Below are 20,719 nucleotides of genomic sequence, written 5' to 3'. Positions count from 1 at the left end.
TTTTTTTATATATGGGTTTGACTAAGGCTCCTTTTATGTCAGTCGGTACATGTCCCTAGGTTATGGATGTGTTGATGATGTCCGCGATGGGTTTGGCTATAATGTTTGGGATGGATTTTAGTGCTTTTACTAGTATTGCGTCAGCTGGGTGTGATGCGGGGTTAAGTTTACGTATGATTGACTCTATATTGGAGGAGGATATAGTCTCAAATTCTTCTAAGATAGCGCCTGGGATTTTGGGGAGAGAGATTTTATTTGCTGTGGTGGGGGGGAACTTGGCCATTATTTTGATGATTTTATCTTTGAAGAAGAGGGCTAGTTCGCTGCATTTTGTTTTGGACTCTTTGTCAGATATAGCGGATGGAGATATTTTAGTGAGGTTGGCAACACATGAGAAGAGGGCTTTTGGGTTGAATTGGAAATCGTGTATTTTCTTCGAGTAGTAGTCACAATTTGCATTGAGGATAGCTGTTCTATAGTTGTGTAGAGTGGTTCTATTTGTGGAGAGAAGGTTGGGGGTGTGATATATCTGCCATTTTTTTTTCGATTTTTCTGAAGGCGCGTTTAAGTTTTTTTAGTTCTGGTGAGTACCAGGTGTTTTTGTTATTGTGTATTGTTATTAGACACCCTAAGTGAACCATCAATCTTGCACCCTTCCTCTTACACATCTGCCTATCAGCAGAAATTCTGGCACGGCATCCCTCTCTTATTCTCCTCTCACCCTCTGCCAAGTCTTACATCCCCATCCCTTTGCCCTCTTGTCCACAGGCTCAGCATCCCTTCTCTCAATCCCCCTGTCCAACATCTGTTTCTTCTCTTTCCAGCATCCTCCTCTTTCTCCCTTCATACCCTGCTCAGCATACCAGAATTACCCCAATCTCTTTGCCCCCTTTTAGCAATGCCCATCATCCTCTCTACCTCTTACCTGCCCAGAATCCTGTCTCTCTCCTTTCATCCACCCAGCATCCTTCCTCCACATCTCTCCCACCCACCCAACTTCCTCTCTGTCTCCTCCTCCTCCCCCCTCATCATATCTATCCAGCATCCGTTCACTCCTCTCTTGTGGTGCTGTGCCTTAAAAGTAGATAGAGGGCACCTAGAGGTTTGCAGAGCTATTGCCATCCCCCAATATTTTGGCACCTTAGGCAATTACCTAGTTTGCTTAATGGAAGAACTGGCCTTGGCTGAAGCTGTGCTTTAACCTGCGAGTTATTATGATTACTTTGATTATCTGGAGGTAAAAATTTATGGTCCTTTGGGGATTACTTTAGTCTGATTATGAAATTTGAGATTTTTAAAGTTGTTTTATGATATGATTTCTCATTCATTTTATTATATGAAATAGGATTTTAATTACTGTATTAGTTTTTTGGTACTGTTTATTTACTGTGAAATACATATAATGTATTATTTCTTCAATTTCGTCTTCAGTTTTAATTGGAAGGATGGAGTATAAATAAAGTTGATGTTGCACCTAGGAATGCCATCTGGTGATCCACAAGGAAATAAAATTGGGGTAAGGCCAAAAATAATATGTTTTGTTATAAGCACTGCCAGCATATAAAATCACATTTTTTGCAATGCAGCAATGAAATGCAGTGAAGAAAATCTTCTGTTCCTTATATGCAAAATCAAGAAACTACTACCATGTGCACCACTATGTTTGGACATTACAGGAAACAGGCAAGGACAAGAATATATCTGTAACAACTTTCACTGAAATAAAGTACTTTGGAGATAGTGATTAGATTTGTTTATAGTTTGATAAAAAAAAATCTTATGAATGAGGAACTAATATATTCTTAATGTATCAGGTTCTGCATGCAAAAGAACACAATTAGTACCCACTAATTGTGGGTACTAATTGTGTTCTTGTGTACTCATTAAATAAAATAAATAAATAATGAATAAAAAAGATTTTGAAGAAGTAAAACAATGGCTCTAAGTCAAGAAGTAATTTCATTAGGTTATACCTTCATGTTAAAATTTCCTTGTAAATGTAGGGTAAAGAGGGGGTCTGAGGTATATATATTTTTCACTGTGGATCAATTAAAATCCTTCATTCAATCAAAAGTCCCTACCACCTCTTCTCCCAAAAATATATAATAAATGTACCTGGTCGTGCAAATTTCCATTTCTATATATAATTGTTTAATCTTGAATATCTCTCAGTATATTTCGGATCTGTCTTGAACTTATACTATATTGATTTATGGATATATAATGGAAATCTTTGATTTATTATTTGTTTAAGCTAATTTCAAGAATGTTTTATTATCTTGACTTCCATTTTGATTTCTGTATTTGCAAAATATTTACTCTTTTGTAATTTGAAAATCAGACAAATAAAGAATAAAAAAAAAAAAAAAAAAAAAAAGAAGTAATACAACCCAAAATACTATAGTGGTAATTTTTCTGCCCTTTTTTTTATTTAAGACTGTACATGTACATTTCTTTCCTAGATGCTGTGCATGACATATCCCATGTCCAACAATTATTGTACAAAAAATATGTAGAAAAAAGAAACTAACTATTCATACAATTGTTTGTGGATGTACAGCAGTGCAATTCTTCACACTGGAAATGGATTCCAGAGGCATATTCACTAAAATGTGGTAACCTGTGCTAATGTTACAACAGGACAATGTGCATATTAGTTGCCACAGGTTGCATTATTTCCAGTGGGGCCAATCCGCTAAATAACATACAAGTTATCTGCATTAATGTTAGCATGGTTAACTGCGCTTTAGTGAATACGCCTCTGAAGCAGGAATGAACTTCTTCTAAAATAAGAAAAGGTCTCTACAAACATTCATTAGACATAATTTTCAAACAACATATTCTCAGATGTTGTACTACCTAGTACTGTGTGCCCCTTGTGGCACTGCTACAGTGGAATAGACTTCATTATAAATTACACACACACACACCAATAATGTAATATGATGTAATCCTCAACAAAAATAAGGGTAACCAAGAAGTGTTCGCAAAGCACATCGGTAGCAAGGATTTTTTTCAGACATTTGCACTTATTTATACTTTTGATTATGTTTATGTTTCAGGTCATGTTTGCTTTGTGAAGTACCCAAGCATTAAAAAACAAACAAACAAACAAAAAAAAAAACAGGAACTGCATCACTTACCTCTTTGGAATGAAAGCCAGAAAGTGAAATGCTAGTAATTTTCAAACCAGAATTTAAAAACAGACTATAATGACAAAGCAGACCTAAGTTCAAGCTGTCCCTAACATATTATTCCATATGTACTAAGTGTTTTTCCCATAAACTCAAAATGGGAAAAATCTTTTAGTATATCAAGCCCCACAGTTGTAAGTGACTTTGCCAGTCCTTCTGAAATCTGCATCAGGTATTCCATCAAAGTGTAGAGCTGAACACTCTGCAGACTCTGGACATACTCACTGAAAAATACATGCGAGGCTGTGGGGTCACCACTGCTCCTTTTTAGTTGTATTACAATTCATCTTTAGGTGTTGACTCTATTTCTTCCTCTTCAGCCTCCGCCTCCTCCTCCTCCTCCCCCTTCTCTTCTATTTTCTCATCCTCTTTCTCTTCTTCTTCCTTTTTCTCTGCATCTTTGTCTTCATCCTCCTCATCTTTCTCGGTAGACTTTGTTTTTTTCTCCTCCTCATCCTGTTTTTTTTTCTTCTTCTTCCTGTTTTTCTTTCATTTTCTTTTCTTCTTCTTCCTGTTTTTCTTTCATTTTCTTTTCTCCATCCTAACATACATTAAAATAGGAATCTTAAAAAGCAAACACCATGAACCAACAAGAATAATGCAAAGTGATGCATTGCATTTTCATGTTTTAACTAATTCAACTTGATTTTTAGATTTTAATTCAAAGCCATATTTTTTCAAGTTATCTTGAAAGAGGGCATGCAGTGAGCAAGACTTAAAGTTTAAAGGTATGGAGGTGATTTTAAAATATGGGCAGAATCCTCCTTGCACTTCAATACTTTTCATCTGTGTTTGTCCTTTCAACTATGCATCTAACTTTGGCCTTCACCAGTTGACAAATCTGTCCAGCAGCTGACAGTCTGGAATTCACCCTCTCAGCATTGTAGGAAGAGGAAAAGATGGCAGAATCATGGCAGCGACTGATAGCTGTCAGCGTCCAACAAGGCTCTTTAGCTCACACAGGCCAACTTATTTTGGGGACCTTGAAGTTTCCTCGTGATTCTTTGGGCTTCTATTCATTCAGAACCAGAGTTGGGTTTTTCCACAACTTTACATACCCTCCCAACTCAAGCAGATCTGTCAGTACAGTGACAGTTTTTGGCTGGAGGACCATGTACCAGGGCTCTTTGCAGAACCCTGCAACCCTAGATCCTAAATCTGGTCACTAGGTGGCCCATATTCAGCCGCTGTGTGGCTCTGCTAGTTAGCCAAAAAAAACGTATCTGGCTAAATAGTGTTGTTGCAGTCGCATCACTGAATATAGCCAACTATCTTAAAATTAGCCAGATACGTTTATATGGATAATTTTAGGACAGCTGTACAGGACAACAAGAGTTAGCCAGATAAGTGATATGGCTAACCCTGAATATCTGAGTTAGCTGGATAACTTATCCAGCTAACTCAGCTCCTCTCTGGAATGCTCCTCACTTATCCAATCAAATTCTAATAGGACAAATAGTTATCCAGCTAGAATTTAGCCAGATACGTGGCCAAATTTTCATTTAGCAGGATAACTTCTTAGTTATAATGTTTGGACTGGATGTTCACTGAGTAAGGTGGGTCTGCTTACCTTTGTTACTCCCCAGGTTTCATTTCCAATTTCTTCAGCAAGCTTTTCATCATTAGTAATGAGGAAATTATCAAAGATTGTACCAGACTTCACCTGTGGGAATGTATATGGGCATTACTGGAATAATCTGCTCATGCATGGCTCACTTGAGCCTATCCCAAATAAAATGTAAAGTTCAGTCTTCTTCAAGCAAGGATGTACATATTCAGGCTAATTTTCAAACAAACGCGCATGTGCCCTTATGCACGCAAGCGAAGATACACTGGAATTTTAAATTGTGCACGCACTTGGGTGCATGTGTTTTTAAATACACCAACCACACGTAATTTTAAGAGGTTACACGAGCACAGCTAGCGTGCGTGTCTTCCATAGGACTTTGTTGGCTTTTACGCATGTATGTAAGCGGATTTTAAAACATGCTCACGCGAGGGACAATCCACTTTTTCCAATTAGTCCACCAGTTTGCCCAGTTAATATTGAGGTCTTCCAGACCCCTCTGATTCTTCATCCTCCATGCCTCCCAGTTGACCCAGACCCCTCACCCTGTCCTGTAAACCCTAAAACTTGAGATCTACAGATTTGCTCCTCATCTGGAGCAGCAGTAAAGTTACACAGATGTCAAACTAATGCATTGCTTAGTTTTAGGACTCCTTTATTAGTTGAACAATCCAATGTGGAAATTAAAATATGCCCTCTGAACTATGCCCAATTCAGGTCGAGTTTTGCCCAATCATGGGACTGCGTCACCATGATAATAGATTGAAACAGCTCTGAGTGCTGATATGCATTTAAGAAGACTGATGTTGCACCAGATTTTTAAATAACTTGCATAAAAATTAAGCTAAACATCTTGTGGATTTCCTAATTGGTGTCCTGAAGATTGTAATTTTTGTTACTTTAAATGGAAGCCCCTGATGCAGCCCCGTGATTGGGCGAAACTCTGCCTGAGTCGGGCATAGTTCAAAGGGCATATTTTAATTTTTACATTGGATTGTAGAGTCCTAAACCTATGGAGATCGGTCTTATTCTGTTATACTTGCCTCTTAACTGGACAAGGAAAATGAGGCAAAGGGGGGGATCAAACAGGAAACAGGAAGATAGACATAATAAATAAAAATCCACATATCTCAGTTCTACAACATTTCTCAACCATATCAATATTTGTTTTACATTGCTGAAGAGGCATTTGTGTTTACTCAGGATGCATGTGGCACTGTCCTGCAGATATTTACTCCTGAGCGTAACTTTTGCACATCTTTGAAATTTCTCAGAATAGAAGCTTAAAGTATTTGAGAAAGGTTAGTTGTTTGTAAGTAAGAAAAAACAGGGTCTGGAGATGAGCACAAGGGTTGTGTTCTGCTGGAACGTCTAGGACTGAGTACTTAACTGTTCATTTTTCTGCTATTTTTGTCATGTGTCTTACTTTATTTAATAACAAAAGAGCTTACAAAGCAGTCCATTCCTGTTATGTGGGCAGAGCAATCCCCCAAGCCTAAGCGCAATGGTCAGAAATTATCCCCAAACAACCATGGGTCAACTCTTGCATGTCTTTTTACTGACACCTTAAAAATGGCATCTGCCAGGTTACTTTTTTTTCGCACTATTTTTTTTGCTATGCCCTCTCATATAGTGCTTGAAATATGGAGCTTGTCTGTTTCATTATTCATCTAGGTGCTTTCTTTTATTGTTCACTAAACTGCAGTTTTGTTATGTTTGATGTACTGGATCAGAACACAACGTGAATGACTTAAATATTCATTTGAATGGTTATTCTAAACATCAATGTTTTATTTTTTTTTATGTTAAAAACTACCAAGTCCAGGACTGGTAAAGCAAAATTGCTTACCTTGTAATAGGTGTTATCCCAGGACAGCAGGATGTAGTCCTCACATATGGGTGACGTCATTCACGGAGCCCTTAAGCGGGAAAAACTTCTGGCAAGTTTCTAGAAGCTTTTGGTTTGGCTGCCTGAGGCTACTGAGCATGCCCGGCATGCCATGATATTCCCTGCCACAGGGGTCTCACTCCAGTCTTGTATGTAGCAATAAGCGTTAGCAAAATAAAATAATAAAGTCTGATGCCCAACTCCGCGGGGTGGCGGGTGGGTTCCGTGAGGACTACATCCTGCTGTCCTGGGATAACACCTATTACAAGGTAAGCAATTTTGCTTTATCCCAGGACAAGCAGGATGCTAGTCCTCACATATGGGTGATTAGCAAGCTAGAGGCTGAGTCATTGTCCATGCAGGTAACCGGAATGCTTTGTTGAAGAAATGAGTCAGCCGAAGAATATAGCAGGATGGATGTAGAAGGAGTTGGGATTAAACTGGAAACAAGTTCTTTAAGACAGATTGTCCATAGGCAGAATCCTGTCTTCCTTCCTTATCCAAACAGTAATGAGCTGCAAAGGTGTGAAGGGAACTCCATGTTGCTGCTTTACAAATGTCAATAATTGGCACTGAACGAAAATGTGCTACTGAAGTTGACATGGCTCTTACTGAATGTGCCTTTACTCGCCCTTGGAGAGGAAGGCCTGCTTTTTCGTAGCAGAATTGTATGCAATCTGCTAACCAATTGGATAGAGTATGTTTTCCCACTGCTTTACCTGGCTTATTTGGATCATAAGAGACAAAAAGCTGATTGGATTTTCTAAGGGATGTAGTGCGATTCAAATAAAAGGACAATGCACGTTTACAGTCCAAAGTGTGTAAAGCTCTTTCCCCTTGGTGAGAGTGAGGCCTTGGAAAGAATGTGGGTAGAACTATCGTTTGATTTAAGTGGAATTCCGTAACTACCTTAGGAAGGAATTTTGGATGTGTTCGGAGAACCACTCTGTCATGGAGAAACTTTGTGTAAGGTTCGTATGTGACCAGTGCTTGCAACTCACTAACCCTCCTAGCTGATGTGATGGCTACGAGGAAAATAGTTTTCCACGTGAGAAATTTAAGGTCACAGGAATCTATGGGTTCGAACGGAGAATGCATTAACCTTGTTAAAACCAGATTCAGGTCCCATTGTGTAGCTGGGGGCCGAATTGGTGGCTTAAGGTGAGTGAGACCTCTCATGAACCTAGTGACGAGAGGTTGTGTGGATATAGGTGCCTCTCCTATCTTATTATGATAAGCTGAGATTGCGCTGAGATGTACCCTGATTGATGATGTCTGAAGACCAGAGTCTGAAAGATGGTACAAATAGTCTAAAAGAGAAGTAGTGGGGCAAGTGAAAGGATCTATATGGTTCTGCTTGCACCAAAAAGTGAACCGTTTCCACTTGTAAGAATAATTGCGTCGTGTGGAAGGTTTTCGGGAAGCTATAAGTACCTGAGAAACATTAGTTGAAAGATTAAGGGATTGTAGGATTAAGCTTTCAACATCCATGCTGTCAGGGATAGGGATTGAAGATTGGGATGACGCAATCGACCCTGATCCTGAGTGATGAGATCGGGAACTACTCCCAGGCGAATTGGATCCTTGACTGACAGGTCTAGCAGTGTGGGAAACCATACTTGTCGAGGCCAATAAGGGGCTATGAGTATCATGGTCCCCTTGTCCTGTTGTAGCTTCACCAACGTCTTGGTGATAAGCGGTATTGGAGGATATGCATATAGTAGGCCGGAGTTCCAAGGGCGAGCAAAGGCGTCCTTGGCTGGGTGGTTCTTCTGTTTGTGCAGAGAACAGAAGTTGTGTACCTTGTGGTTCAGATGCGACGCGAAGAGATCTGTTGATGGTTGTCCCCACCGTTGGAAGATCTTGGTCGCAATGGAGGGATTCAGAGACCACTCGTGCGGCTGGAACTGGCGACTGAGTCGGTCTGCTAGGACATTTTGAATCCCCGCTAGATAAGTGGCCTGCAGGAACATTGAGTGGTGAAGGGCCCAGTCCCAAATCTGTGCTGCTTCCTGACAGAGGAGATACGAACCCGTACCTCCTTGTTTGTTGATGTACCACATGGCTACCGTATTGTCTGTTTGGATTAGCACAGTCTTGTGTGAAAGGCAGTCCTTGAACGCATGCAGAGCATAACGTATAGCTCGAAGTTCTAGAAAATTGATTTGATATGTGGCTTCGAGTTTTGTCCAAGTTCCTTGAGTTTGAAGAGTGTGAAGATGAGCTCCCCACCCCAAGGTGGATGCATCTGTAGTTAATGTTATCTGTGGGATCGGTTTTTGGAATGGTAGGCCCTTGCGTAAATTGTCCTTGATCGTCCACCATTGCAGCGAGGCTCGAAGTTGGTGGGTTACCTTGACTTGATAATATAGCGGTTGAATGGCTTGGATCCACTGAGATCGTAGAGTCCATTGGGTGAGTCTCATGGCAAGTCGTGCCATAGGAGTGACGTGAACCGTGGAAGCCATGTGGCCTAGCAGGATTAGAAACTGATGAGCTGTCACTTGTGGTTGAAGTGATATGTAGTACGCCAGCTGGGACAGCGTGTGTGCACGGTCCTTTGGAAGAAAAGCTTGTGCTAGGTTTGTGTTTAATTCTGCACCTATATATTGGAGTAAATGAGATGGGTGCAGGTGGGATTTTTGATAATTGATGAGGAATCCCAACTTGTGTAGTAACTGTATTGTGCAATGAAGAGAAGTTACTGCTCCTTGCTGTGACTGACTTTTTATGAGCCAATCGTCGAGATAAGGGAACACATGAACACCTTGTTTGTGCAAATGTCCTGCCACCACAGCTAGACATTTGGTGAATACTCGTGGAGCTGAGGCTAGGCCGAACGGCAAGACTCTGTATTGGAAATGTTGATTTCCCACCTTGAATCTGAGGTATTTGCGATGTGGTGGGAAGATTGGAACGTGAGTGTAGGCGTCTTGAAGATCCAGAGAACAAAGCCAATCTCCTTGTTGTATGAGTGGAAGCATGGTTCCTAATGATACCATCCTGAATTTTTCTTTCCTGAGAAATTTGTTGAGATTTCTGAGATCTAGAATGGGACGTAGGCCTCCGGTTTTCTTTGGAATGAGGAAATACCGGGAATAGAATCCTCTTCCCTTCTGATTTTGTGGTACATGTTCCACAGCTCTTGCTGTCAGAAGAGCAGATAATTCTTCTTGTAATTGAGGATTGTTGTCTAGATAGGAGTTTATTGGTGGAAACTCCTGAGGGGGAGATGTGAAGTCTAGTTGGTAACCTTGACGAACTATTGATAAGACCCACTGATCTGTTGTAATATTTTCCCATTGTGTGTAAAATTGGGAAATTCTTCCCCCAACTGGTAAGTGTGGATGAGGGTTTGGTAGTTGGCAGTGTTCTCTGGAACGGGTTTCAAAAACCAGAGGTTGAAGTTGTTTGAGGTGGTGGCTGAGGCCGTGCGGCTCTTTGCTGTCGCTGTTGAGGACGCTGTTGAGTTCTCGCAGGCCGTGGTCTGGTGTTTTGTGGATAATATCTCCTTGGCCTGTAGAATGGACGCTTTGTGTCTCTACGGGGCGGCCTACGTGGAGGATGAGATGATGTGTCCTGTGACAAAGAGGAGAGCTGTTTCAAAGTCTCAGAGTGATCTCTAAGTTGTGCTACAGCGTCTTGCACTTTTGTGCCGAACAAATTGTCACCCTGACACGGCAAGTCCACCAATTTGTCCTGAACTTCTGGACGCAAGTCCGAAGCTTTAAGCCAGGCCCACCTTCTTGCAGAGATTCCAGATGCTGCAGTTCTAGCAGAGGTTTCAAAGGCGTCGTATGCTGCTCGAACCTCATGCTTTCCAGCATCTAAGCCCTTTTGAACAATCTGTTGAGCTGCCTCCTGTTGAGACTGAGGCAGGGAAGGTATAAAGTCCTCTATTTGCTTCCATAAATTCCGTTGGTGCTGCGTCATGTATAGTTGATAAGCAGCAATTCTGGAATTGAGCATAGCCCCTTGATAAATCTTTCTGCCGATGAGGTCTAGAAACCTGTTATCCTTTCCAGGGGGAATAGAGGCATGCGTTCTGGATCTTCGTGACTTCTTTTGGGCAGATTCCACTACTAGGGAATTGTGAGGAAGCTGCGTTTTTTCAAATCCTGGTGCAGTTTGGACTAGATAGGTAGAGTCCACCCTTCTGTTGACTCCAGGAGTTGTGCAAGGGTGCTCCCAGATTCTTTGTTGGAGCTGCAGCAACACCTCATGTACTGGAATAGCCATATTATGCTTTGGGGAATCTACGAATTGTAAGATTTCCAGTGTTTGTTGTCTTTCGTCCTTTTCTGTTTGAAGTTGAAAAGGAATAGATTCTGACATCTCCTGGATGAATGCTGAGAACGATAAGTCCTCTGGAGGGGACTGTTTCTTTGCTTGAGGAGGAGTATGTTCAGATAGAAATTCCTCCGAAGAATGGTCAGATTGTGTATCTGACCATGTATCTGATATGGGCTTGTATTTTTGAGAAATTTGTACTCTAGATGGGGACATCTCAGATGTGCCCTGCAAGGGATCCTGATGATCAGGGGAAGTATCACTTACTTCCATCTCCCTCTCTATTTCTTCCTCTTCTTCAGATCCAACAGGCAGGGAGGCCAAGAGATCCTGGTATCGCTTCGTGAGGAGTGCATGTAGTTTCCTTTCAGTAGATCTGTCAGGGACAGGCTTGGATGTGTGTTTAAACTTCCCTGGTGCCTTTTTTGAGACAGGAATTAGACCGTGTACAGGAGGTGCAGTTGAAGCTATTGTATAGTGAGGTGCCACTGTAGATGAAGAAATAGGCCTAGGAATCCATGAGGATGCAGAGGTCATCGATGCTATCGATGGCTGCAGCGGGATCAACGATGAGGCTATTGATATGGAATCGATAGCCCGTGTAGTATCTGAGCCGGTCAGGATCGTTGATATCGGCATCGTCATCGAGGTCGATGGTTGTAGAGCCACGGAGGTGGATGGTGGCATCGGCATCGAAATCGACGTCGATGATTGTAGAGTCATGGAGGTGGATGGTGGCATCGGCATCGAAATCGATGGTGCCATCGACTGTATAGTCGGCATCGACTGGTCGTTCGGCATCGGCCCGATGGCTGGCATCGACTGTAAAGTCGGCATCGACTCGGTGGTCGGCATCGACACTGAGGTCGGAATCGGCGAAGACGCCGGCATATTTTCCTTGAAGACATCAGTAACTATTTGCTTGATTAAAGCCTGTAAGTCAGATACTGATGTCGATGGCAGCGATTCTGTAACGCTGGTCGATGACTTTTTTCGGCGTTTAGGCACCGGTTCCTCTGGCGGTGGAAGTGGAGGACTTACATGATGTCTTCGGTGCTTATGTGGCGGATGAATTTCAGACGCCGATTTTGTCGACGATGTCGACGGGGTAGGCGAGGAGGCGTCCCCCGATCCTTCGGCGAGGCGTTTGGTTAACAATAACTTTTTTGTTACGCCGGTCGGCGAGGATTTGGAGGAAGTTATCGGTGATGGCGGCGTTTTAATTTGAAAAATTTGAGCCATCTTTTCGTATCTGAGTTTCCTACCTTTCGCCGTCATTTCTTGGCACTGGGTACAGGCCGCGATGTTATGGTCCTTTCCCAGGCAGTGAACGCACTCGACGTGCGGATCTGTAATTGACATAGTCCGGTTGCAGGCCGGACATTTTTTGAACCCTGAAGTTCTGTCGGTCGACATCCTTCGATCGGTGTTTCTTTTTTGAAGAAAAAGTTATGGTGTTTGTCACCAGCCGGTGACAAACCGAATGAGACCCGGTAGGGTGAAAAAAGTTATAAAAAAAAAACTTTTGACGTTGTGAGGTAATCACAGGCTCCTAAGAAGAACGCGATGCAGTCAGCAGCGCGGAAAAAAGAAGACTGGAGTGAGACCCCTGTGGCAGGGAATATCATGGCATGCCGGGCATGCTCAGTAGCCTCAGGCAGCCAAACCAAAAGCTTCTAGAAACTTGCCAGAAGTTTTTCCCGCTTAAGGGCTCCGTGAATGACGTCACCCATATGTGAGGACTAGCATCCTGCTTGTCCTGGGATAATTTTTATTATCTTTTTGGGTGGAGACATTGGGGACCAAATGGATGACTCTCTCTACTCAAACATTTCATTATTATAAAATATACATTTTATGCACCATTATGGAGGGCAGCCTCCCTGATCCAGTGCCAGTTTGGGCTGGATTTATAGAATGGGTGGTTTGGTAACTATACAGCTGTTTGATCGTTTAAAAAATAACTCACACAAAATCATAATTACTATCTGTTACTATATTGTTTATCCCCTTTTTACACACTCAAACTTTGTATCAATTAGTTCTTATCAGAATCAGGTTTTAATTTGATAGTTACATACATAGATTTTTTGTTAAAGTATGATTGAGTGTTGGCATGGGTTTATAAAAGATTGTATGATTGGTTTCCAGCATAATATCAGCATTACACTTTTGGGCAGATTGATTATAGTTGCGTCATAGTGGTGTAATTGCTTCCAAGAGCTGCATAATTTCTCTTAATGTGAGAATCTCTCCTTGCTCATTAACTAGCTAATTTTAAAAGGAATGCGCGTAAGCCCATAAACGTGCATACTGGTGCACATGCGGAGACACGCTGCAATTTTATATTGTGTGCACAAGTACGTGCATCTCATTTAAATCCTCCTGCCGTATTTGTGCGTGTAATCTTAAGAGGCGGCTCAAGTAAATGTCTCGCGTGTATTTCCTCTAGGGATTTAGTAGCTTTTGCGCCTGTATATAGGCAGATTTTAAAACATGCTCACGCAAGGGAAAAAACAGTTTTTCAAATTAGTCTACCAGTTAGTCCAGTTGATATTGAGATTTTCAAGAACTCTTGGGTTCTTCATCCTGTAAGCCCCCCACTTGACCCCGAACCTTCACAGGAGAGGCAGGCAGTAAGCTCCCCACACTCAGCACATCACATGTCCAGTGGCATCGCTGAGTGCTGCGTTAATCACATGGCAAGCTCGAACCGGCTGCAAACAGACCACCAGGAGAACCAGAGAAAAAAAACATACCTCAAGCTGCCTCCCTGCACCACCAGCGCTGGGGAGAACAAAGAGGGACTAATGCTAAATGCTGCCGTTCCCTGCTCTAACTAAGTTCTTTCTTTTTTTTTTTTTTATAACTTTACACAGCAGAGAAGACTAAAACGGAACAGGCTTATCTGAAAGATGGTCCAGGCTTCTTCCGAGCTCCAAGGAGGTGAGGGAACTGGACCATCAGTTTTCATCTTCAAAGTGGTCTAAAGAGCAAGTTGGAGTGCCCAATCCCTGCCCGTGTAACTCTTCGACTGGGAAGGATTGTCCCACCAGGACCTGACAACCTCCGGGGAGAGACCAAAGGAGAACAAACTCCTAGGAAAATTATGGATTCCTCCTTTTTTTATTTTTTTAAGGTTCAGGACTGCAGGTTTTGTACCTCCTCCATCTGCTGGAGACAGAGAAATACTGACGGACTACAGGTGCTACGTTTCGTTATATGCCAGTGGCTGTGAAAGTTTTCTCTGTCTCCATCTGCTGGAAGGGAGGCAAAACCCAGGAGTCTGGACTGATCTGGGTACGTACAGGGAAAGTCAGTTTTTCTAATGGCAAAATGTAAATGGTGGAGTGCCCCATGAATTTGTACTGGGACTGGTGCTGTTTAAAACATTTATAAATGATCTGTTAAAGGATGCTATGAGTGAGGTGATTAAATATGCAGATGAAACAAAATTATTCCAGTTGTTAAAATACAAGCACACTGTGAGGAACTGCAGAGGGTTCTTGTGAGATTGGGGAACTGGGCATCTAAATGGCAGATGAAATTTAATATGGACGAGTGCAAAGTAATGCACATAGGAACAACATTTCCAAACTATAAGTACACAATGTTGGATTCTATGTTAGGCGTTACCATCCAGGAAAAAGATCTTGGAATCACTCTAGACAATACATTGAAATTCTCAGCTCAGTGTGTGGCAGCAGTCAAAAAAGCAATTGGAATGCTGGAAATAATTTGGAAAAGAAAAGAAAATTGAGACTATCATAATGCCTCTATGTCAATCCATATTATGACCGCAGTCTGAGTACTATGTGCATTTCTGGTCACCGCATCTTAAAAGTTTATTTTGAATAGGAAGTCTCCATGTGTCAAATGCTGCATACTTCAACATATTATAAGATCTGGTGACTGGGCAACAAATTGACCAATTTAAGGGCATTAGATGTAGTGTACTTGGATTTCAGTAAGGCTTTTAACATGGTTCCACATAGGTAATTTTATAAACTGAGAAGTTTGTTCTTTACCATTTCAACAATCAGTTTACACTATGCACATCATGAAGAAGTTCCTTATTACTGCCAGCCCTTGAAACCCATGAGCTCAACCTGCGGGGAACAGGGCTGATATAGGTGAAGCCTTGACCTCATCCAAGTTCAAGGGTATCCACCTGCTGTTGGCTAGGCTGTGTCAACTATGCCACAGCCAAGGGCTCACACTCCATGACAGAAGTCCATCTACTGCACTTAAAAAACATCGATAATTTTCAATTAAAATAACTGTTTTATGACTAGAATTCTTTTTAACCAGTAATGTACACATATGTTTACATACTTGCCAGAGATCAAGGCCGATGACACCAATGTTGTCAAATTTATAAACGTTGACTTCTGCAATATACTCAGGATTGTCAATCTCTGGGTGAATCCATGGGCCCTGGAAACTGGGGTTGTCAATCACTTTTTGTTTCCATTCACCCTAAACACAGGAGAAAATGCTAGTATTCAGTCCAATTTATAGTATTAATCATATGCATATTATCTAAATGCTGCTTGCGGATCTATATTCTGTAGAACATATAATATTCTTGGAACTCAGTTATAATACGGTAAATTAGTTTCACGATAAATTCTTGGACAAAGAAAATAGCTTAAAAACTTTGGGTAAAATGTGCTAACATTGAAGAGTTGGAAACACCAGCTGTGATCCAAGAAAGTAACAAATTTGTAGTCAAACTGGAAAAAATAATGCTCTCATTCAATTGTTTTGCATTTCAATAAGACTTCTACAGAGAATCTCACCCCATAATACTGTGGGAAAGGGGAGCTGCCTGCTCCTTTTTCTCCTTCTTTATACCCCTTCCCCAGACAACTAACCTGGGCAAAAATGTTCCCTCGCTGATAAGAGCTGGAGGAGAAGCCTCCTCCAAAAAGGGATCCCGTCGATATCATTCTAATGCCAGTAGGGGATGCTCCTCTAGTGGTAGCCATATTCCTTCCCCAGATCTCCCGCACATGATCTCAGCAATGGATTTGATTCCTGATAGCCCTATCACCATAATGCAAACACTGCAACTAAGCCATGAGGTCAATTTCAGGAGAAGTTTTTAAAAGTGAAAACTTTAAAAATATCACAGCTTCCTGGATCCTCCATCAATAGCAGTATTTTTTCCCTTTCATGGCACAGTTGAACAAATACAGAACTTGCAGTGGATAACTAAGGAAAGATGGAATGGAAGCTTCCAATGAGGCTGAATTCTCCCACACAGTCAGCATGAGGCACTTCGAGCAGCACAGGGATGGGCTCAAGGCAATCTGTTGCCTGAGGTGAGAGATGAGATGGCGCTATCCCCTCCCCTCCCAAAGGCATAGCACAGATTAAGTCATCGAGGGGCAAAGGGAGGTGTCTTTGTAGTCTGGCTCTTTCTGTGATTTCAAATGCTGAGGAAGGGGGAAAGCAGGAGTCATAGCTCCAAGAGGAGTTGCAGGGTGTCAAGGATATTTCTAGGAAGCTGGTAACCCTGCCACACTCCAGGAACTCTAAGACCTGCCTCCCACCTCCCATACCAAATAGCACTAACTGCTAGACTGAAACAAACCATGAAAAGGCAACACTGCAAATATTACATCAACCCCTAAAACATCACTATACCTCCTATTAGGAAAACTCAACAAGCCATATATATATATTCCTATATATATATATATTCCTACACAAAAACGATACCTTAACTAAATACCTCACCTCGGTCTGACACAGGCAGAACACAGACAAACCCTCAAATATAGAATAAATAGACCATAAAGTATAAAGAGAGATACAGTATATAGACAAAACTGAATTGGAAACTGCAACAAGCCAGATACTGTATTCAAAAAACAGAAACACTACTATTCTTCATAAAACATTAAACAATAAAAGCAAGAAATATAAAACAAAATATTTAAACCATACTAAACAAAAGAACAAATACTTAAAAATAGCAGATGAATAGCACATCCAATAATTAAAAACATATATTCTTTTAATTTACTGTTTTGAAAATTATTTTTGGTGTTTGGGAGACACATCAAATAATTAAAACTACTAAGGTTAAAAAAGAATTCTCTGCTTTCCATGCATGGGAATATTTGATTTCCAGTCATCCTAAAATTGCATGGATTAACTGGAGATAGGGAGGGTGCACAATCTTTCTCCTTCCTCCCACTCTCATACACACAAGCAGGCTACCTCTTTCTTACACACACACACAAGCAGGCTGCCTCTCTCATACACACACACACACAAGCAGGCTGCCTCTCTCATACACACACACAAGCAGGCTGCCTCTTTCTCATATAGACACAAACTAGGTTGCCTCTCTCTCATTCACACATACATACAAGCAGGCTACCTCTTTCACACACACATGCACACAAACATTAGCAGGCTACCTCTATGTCATACACACAAGCATGCTGCCTCTTTCTCACCCACACATACCGGAAGGCTATCGCTTTCTCTCATACATACAAACAAGCAGACTGCCTCCCTCTCTCATACAAATACACACACACACACACACACACACAAGCAGGCTGTATCTTTCTCTTTCACACACACAAGAGCAAACTGCCATCTGTGTCTCACACTCAGAAGCGGAATCACTCTCTCTCACAATTGTGCATTTTTTTCTTATTCAGCTGCCACCATCCTGGGCTCTAGCAGTAGTCTGTGTTCTCTTTGTCTTCCTCTGTGGTCCATGGCCTTTTTTTGCTTTCTTAGCCGCCATGAGCAGCCTTGGCCACCACCGGTCTCTTTTTGGCTTGTGGCCTCTCTTCCCACACTTTGACCGCTGCCGGCCTGAGCTCTGGTGGTGGCTTGCAGCCTCTTTTTTGCTTTCTCCAACGCCACCAGCAGCATCTCTTCTATGTCTTTGGCTGCCGCTAACCTGGACTCTGGTGGTCTCTTTATTTTCTTTATTGACTACCACCAGCAGTCTGCAGCATTTATTTCTTTCCTTTGGCGGTGGCTCGCAGTCTCTGTTCCCTTTCCTCAACCAATGGTGGCCATTCACATCTCCTCTGGGCCCTTACTTCTATGTGCACCAGCATGTGGAGAACCAATTTGACTGGCACACTAGTCACTCTATTGGCAAGGTGAAGTGGCCACCCAAGGAGTGTTTTGGAAGGCACTTTTTGTTGCTCCAAAATTTTGCTGCCTATGGTGGCCGCTTCACCCTGCCTCATTATAGAACTGTCCCAGAGCAGCAGACCCCAATTTGAAAACACTGAACTTTTTCAGTAAGCCCAATCTTCTTTTCCCATGTCCAATAAATGGTGAATAACTATACCTTGTACTTAGTGTTTACTATCATTGGTGACTCCCATTCACCATCCATTTCATCATCCCAGTCCTCTGGCTTTTTGGCATCTGGGTCAGGAATATGCTCTGCATCTTCCCAGTCCTACAAGGCGTATTAGTTAAGGCAGATACATTAACATTTTTTTAACATGCATGAAAATCCTGAGTAGCAGTATCTCATAAAGAAATGCTTTACTAATATGTATTGATGGAAAATCACAGTTACCACTTTTATCCTTTATTTGAGAAAACAATACATGCCATGCATCTTTGCATTTCTATTAGCTGTACCACACTTTTGGCGGTCCCTATTATTGGGGGCCAGGAATGCTGCTCATAAATTTTAAATATTTATTGTAGTGTATATCCTGCATTTACTTATTTCCACTTCTTGAAAAGTTATGTGCATTTTGATCCTAGATTTTAATGATGTTATATATTTTTTGAATGCCGGACATGAAAGCAGATTTTTATAACCATGTTTTAATATTCTGAGGATGTGTTTTCCCCAAACAAACCAAACAATCATAGAAATAAGAGTGGAGGAGTAGCCTAGTGGTTAGAACAGTGGGCTACAAGCCAGGAGACTAGTGTTCAAGTCCCCCTGTCACTCCTTGTGACCTTGGGCAAGTCACTTTACCCTCCATTGCCTCAGGTACAAACTTAGGCCTGGATTTATCAAAATCCACTAAATATTGCATGCGATAGGAAAAGGGGTGTGTTTTATGGTAATGGGCTGTTTATCGCAAAGTGCACTACCTTAGCGCTTCACATAGGTATTACTGCAGACTGCGATAACTTTTTCGCACTTTGCAGTACCACAATTGTTGCAATTCCTACCTAAAACCACTGGGGGGAGAGAGAGAGAGCGAGCGCCTAGCTATAAGGCCCTCATACTAGGTAGGTATTATACCTCTATACTAGGTAGCCTCCTATAGATGTATAAATACCTACCTAGTATGAGGGCCTTATAGCTAGTCTGTCTCTCTCTCTCTCTCTCAGCAGGTGTAGTTAAAATCCGCGTTAAAGCTGTGCGGCCCACTTGGCCAGAAATCCCGCCCCAATCTCCTCCCCTTTTGCTAATTTGCATCGCACCATGTGTTATGGTGTTTTCACATGCGTTAAAGGTACTTTTCGCATGTGAAAACGCCATATAGCACTTTGATGAATGACCCCCTTAGATTGTATTTCCCTATCTGAATATAATCCACTTAAGTGCTGACAAAAAGTGTGAAAAGCCAAATATAAAAAAAAAATCCTCTTATAAAAAGAAGGCTGAAGATTGTTGGCTGGAAAATCCTAACATTGTTTTAAGGTGAAATGCCTCAGATCACAGTACTGCTCTGTGTATTCAGGACCTAGTTTGTTTTTGAAGCTAATTTTTTTTCAGTTTCCTCCTGATCCTTTAGGTTTCCAGCTCAGTCTGAACTGGGATGGGATTTGGTGCCATAAACCTTCACCTGCAGTAAGAAAATATATTTCTAACAAATTCTTATAACCAGAACTTGCCAGCATTATAGTCATGATGTCAAATACAATGTAATTTAAATAGCAGTTTAAGTAGTGGCTCACTTCTGGTTTCTTGTCTTCAGGATCATCAATCTTTTCTCTTTCATCCCAGTCATCAGGTTGCTTTGCATTTGGATCCTTGATTTTCTTGGCCGGTAACATATTCCAGTCTTCTTCTAGACTACCAGACTCTACTTTCTCGTTGTCAATCTTTACTTCATAGGAGTTATCAGGACGGACAATCAGAGTGTACAGATGTGTGTATTCATCATCCTACAAAACAGAGAATGCTGCATTTACAGTGGGGCATCACAGAATTTGATAATGTTGCATCACCAAAGACTGATATTTTCTAGATTATTTGCCACTTTCATTGAACTTACTATTTTCACACAAATTCTATATGAAATCTGAGGGAATGTTTTTCTTCATAATGGACTTATATCAGAGGCATAGCTAGGTACTTAAAGACTCGGGGAATGGGTCCATGGGACTCAGGCCATACAGTTTCCCCCAGAGATTTTGATAATTATTATCCCCACATTGACTTTCTCACCCTCTCTCAACCCTTTCATTTTACTCGCCTCCTCTCACATTCTGCCATCTTCTTCAGTTTGTCTTCCTCATCCCACTCTGCCTCTTACCCCCAATAATCCCCTCTCATACTTCTCCCCATCACTCACCCCCAGTCATCCCCTTGCATACTCTCCCTTCCCTACCCTCAATATCCTCTTTGGTTCTCTATCATACATGGTCTCCTATCACACCCTATGGCTCTCTCATACCCCCCATCACCCCTCTTTCTCTCTTAAAGCCTTCCTCTTTCTAATCTCTGGATCTAGCTCTCTCTCACCTCCTCCCACCCCTATAACCATCTCTGGCTCTCTTCACCACCATCACCACTGCTGGGTCTCTTTCACAAAGACC

At 41.7% G+C, this 20,719-nt stretch overlaps 1 protein-coding gene across 1 annotated transcript in view; it reads right to left on the bottom strand.

Moving 5' to 3' along the window:
- Positions 1–2,407: 2,407 nt before the first annotated feature.
- The window catches only part of LOC115100272 (calreticulin-like), a 40,608-nt gene continuing 22,296 nt past the window's right edge, over positions 2,408–20,719 (bottom strand). Inside the window, 6 exon segments of the mRNA XM_029618648.1 lie at positions 2,408–3,665; positions 3,667–3,735; positions 4,765–4,857; positions 15,275–15,418; positions 18,273–18,386; positions 19,856–20,065. Coding sequence (XP_029474508.1) covers positions 3,471–3,665; positions 3,667–3,735; positions 4,765–4,857; positions 15,275–15,418; positions 18,273–18,386; positions 19,856–20,065 — 825 coding nt within the window. The 3' untranslated portion in view covers positions 2,408–3,470.

Source organism: Rhinatrema bivittatum, chromosome 10, assembly GCF_901001135.1.
Source record: "Rhinatrema bivittatum chromosome 10, aRhiBiv1.1, whole genome shotgun sequence".
In the NCBI taxonomy this organism is placed as follows: Eukaryota; Metazoa; Chordata; class Amphibia; order Gymnophiona; family Rhinatrematidae; genus Rhinatrema; species Rhinatrema bivittatum.
The sequence above is the reverse complement of the archived record's forward strand: the minus strand, read 5'-3'. Positions and strand labels throughout refer to the sequence as shown.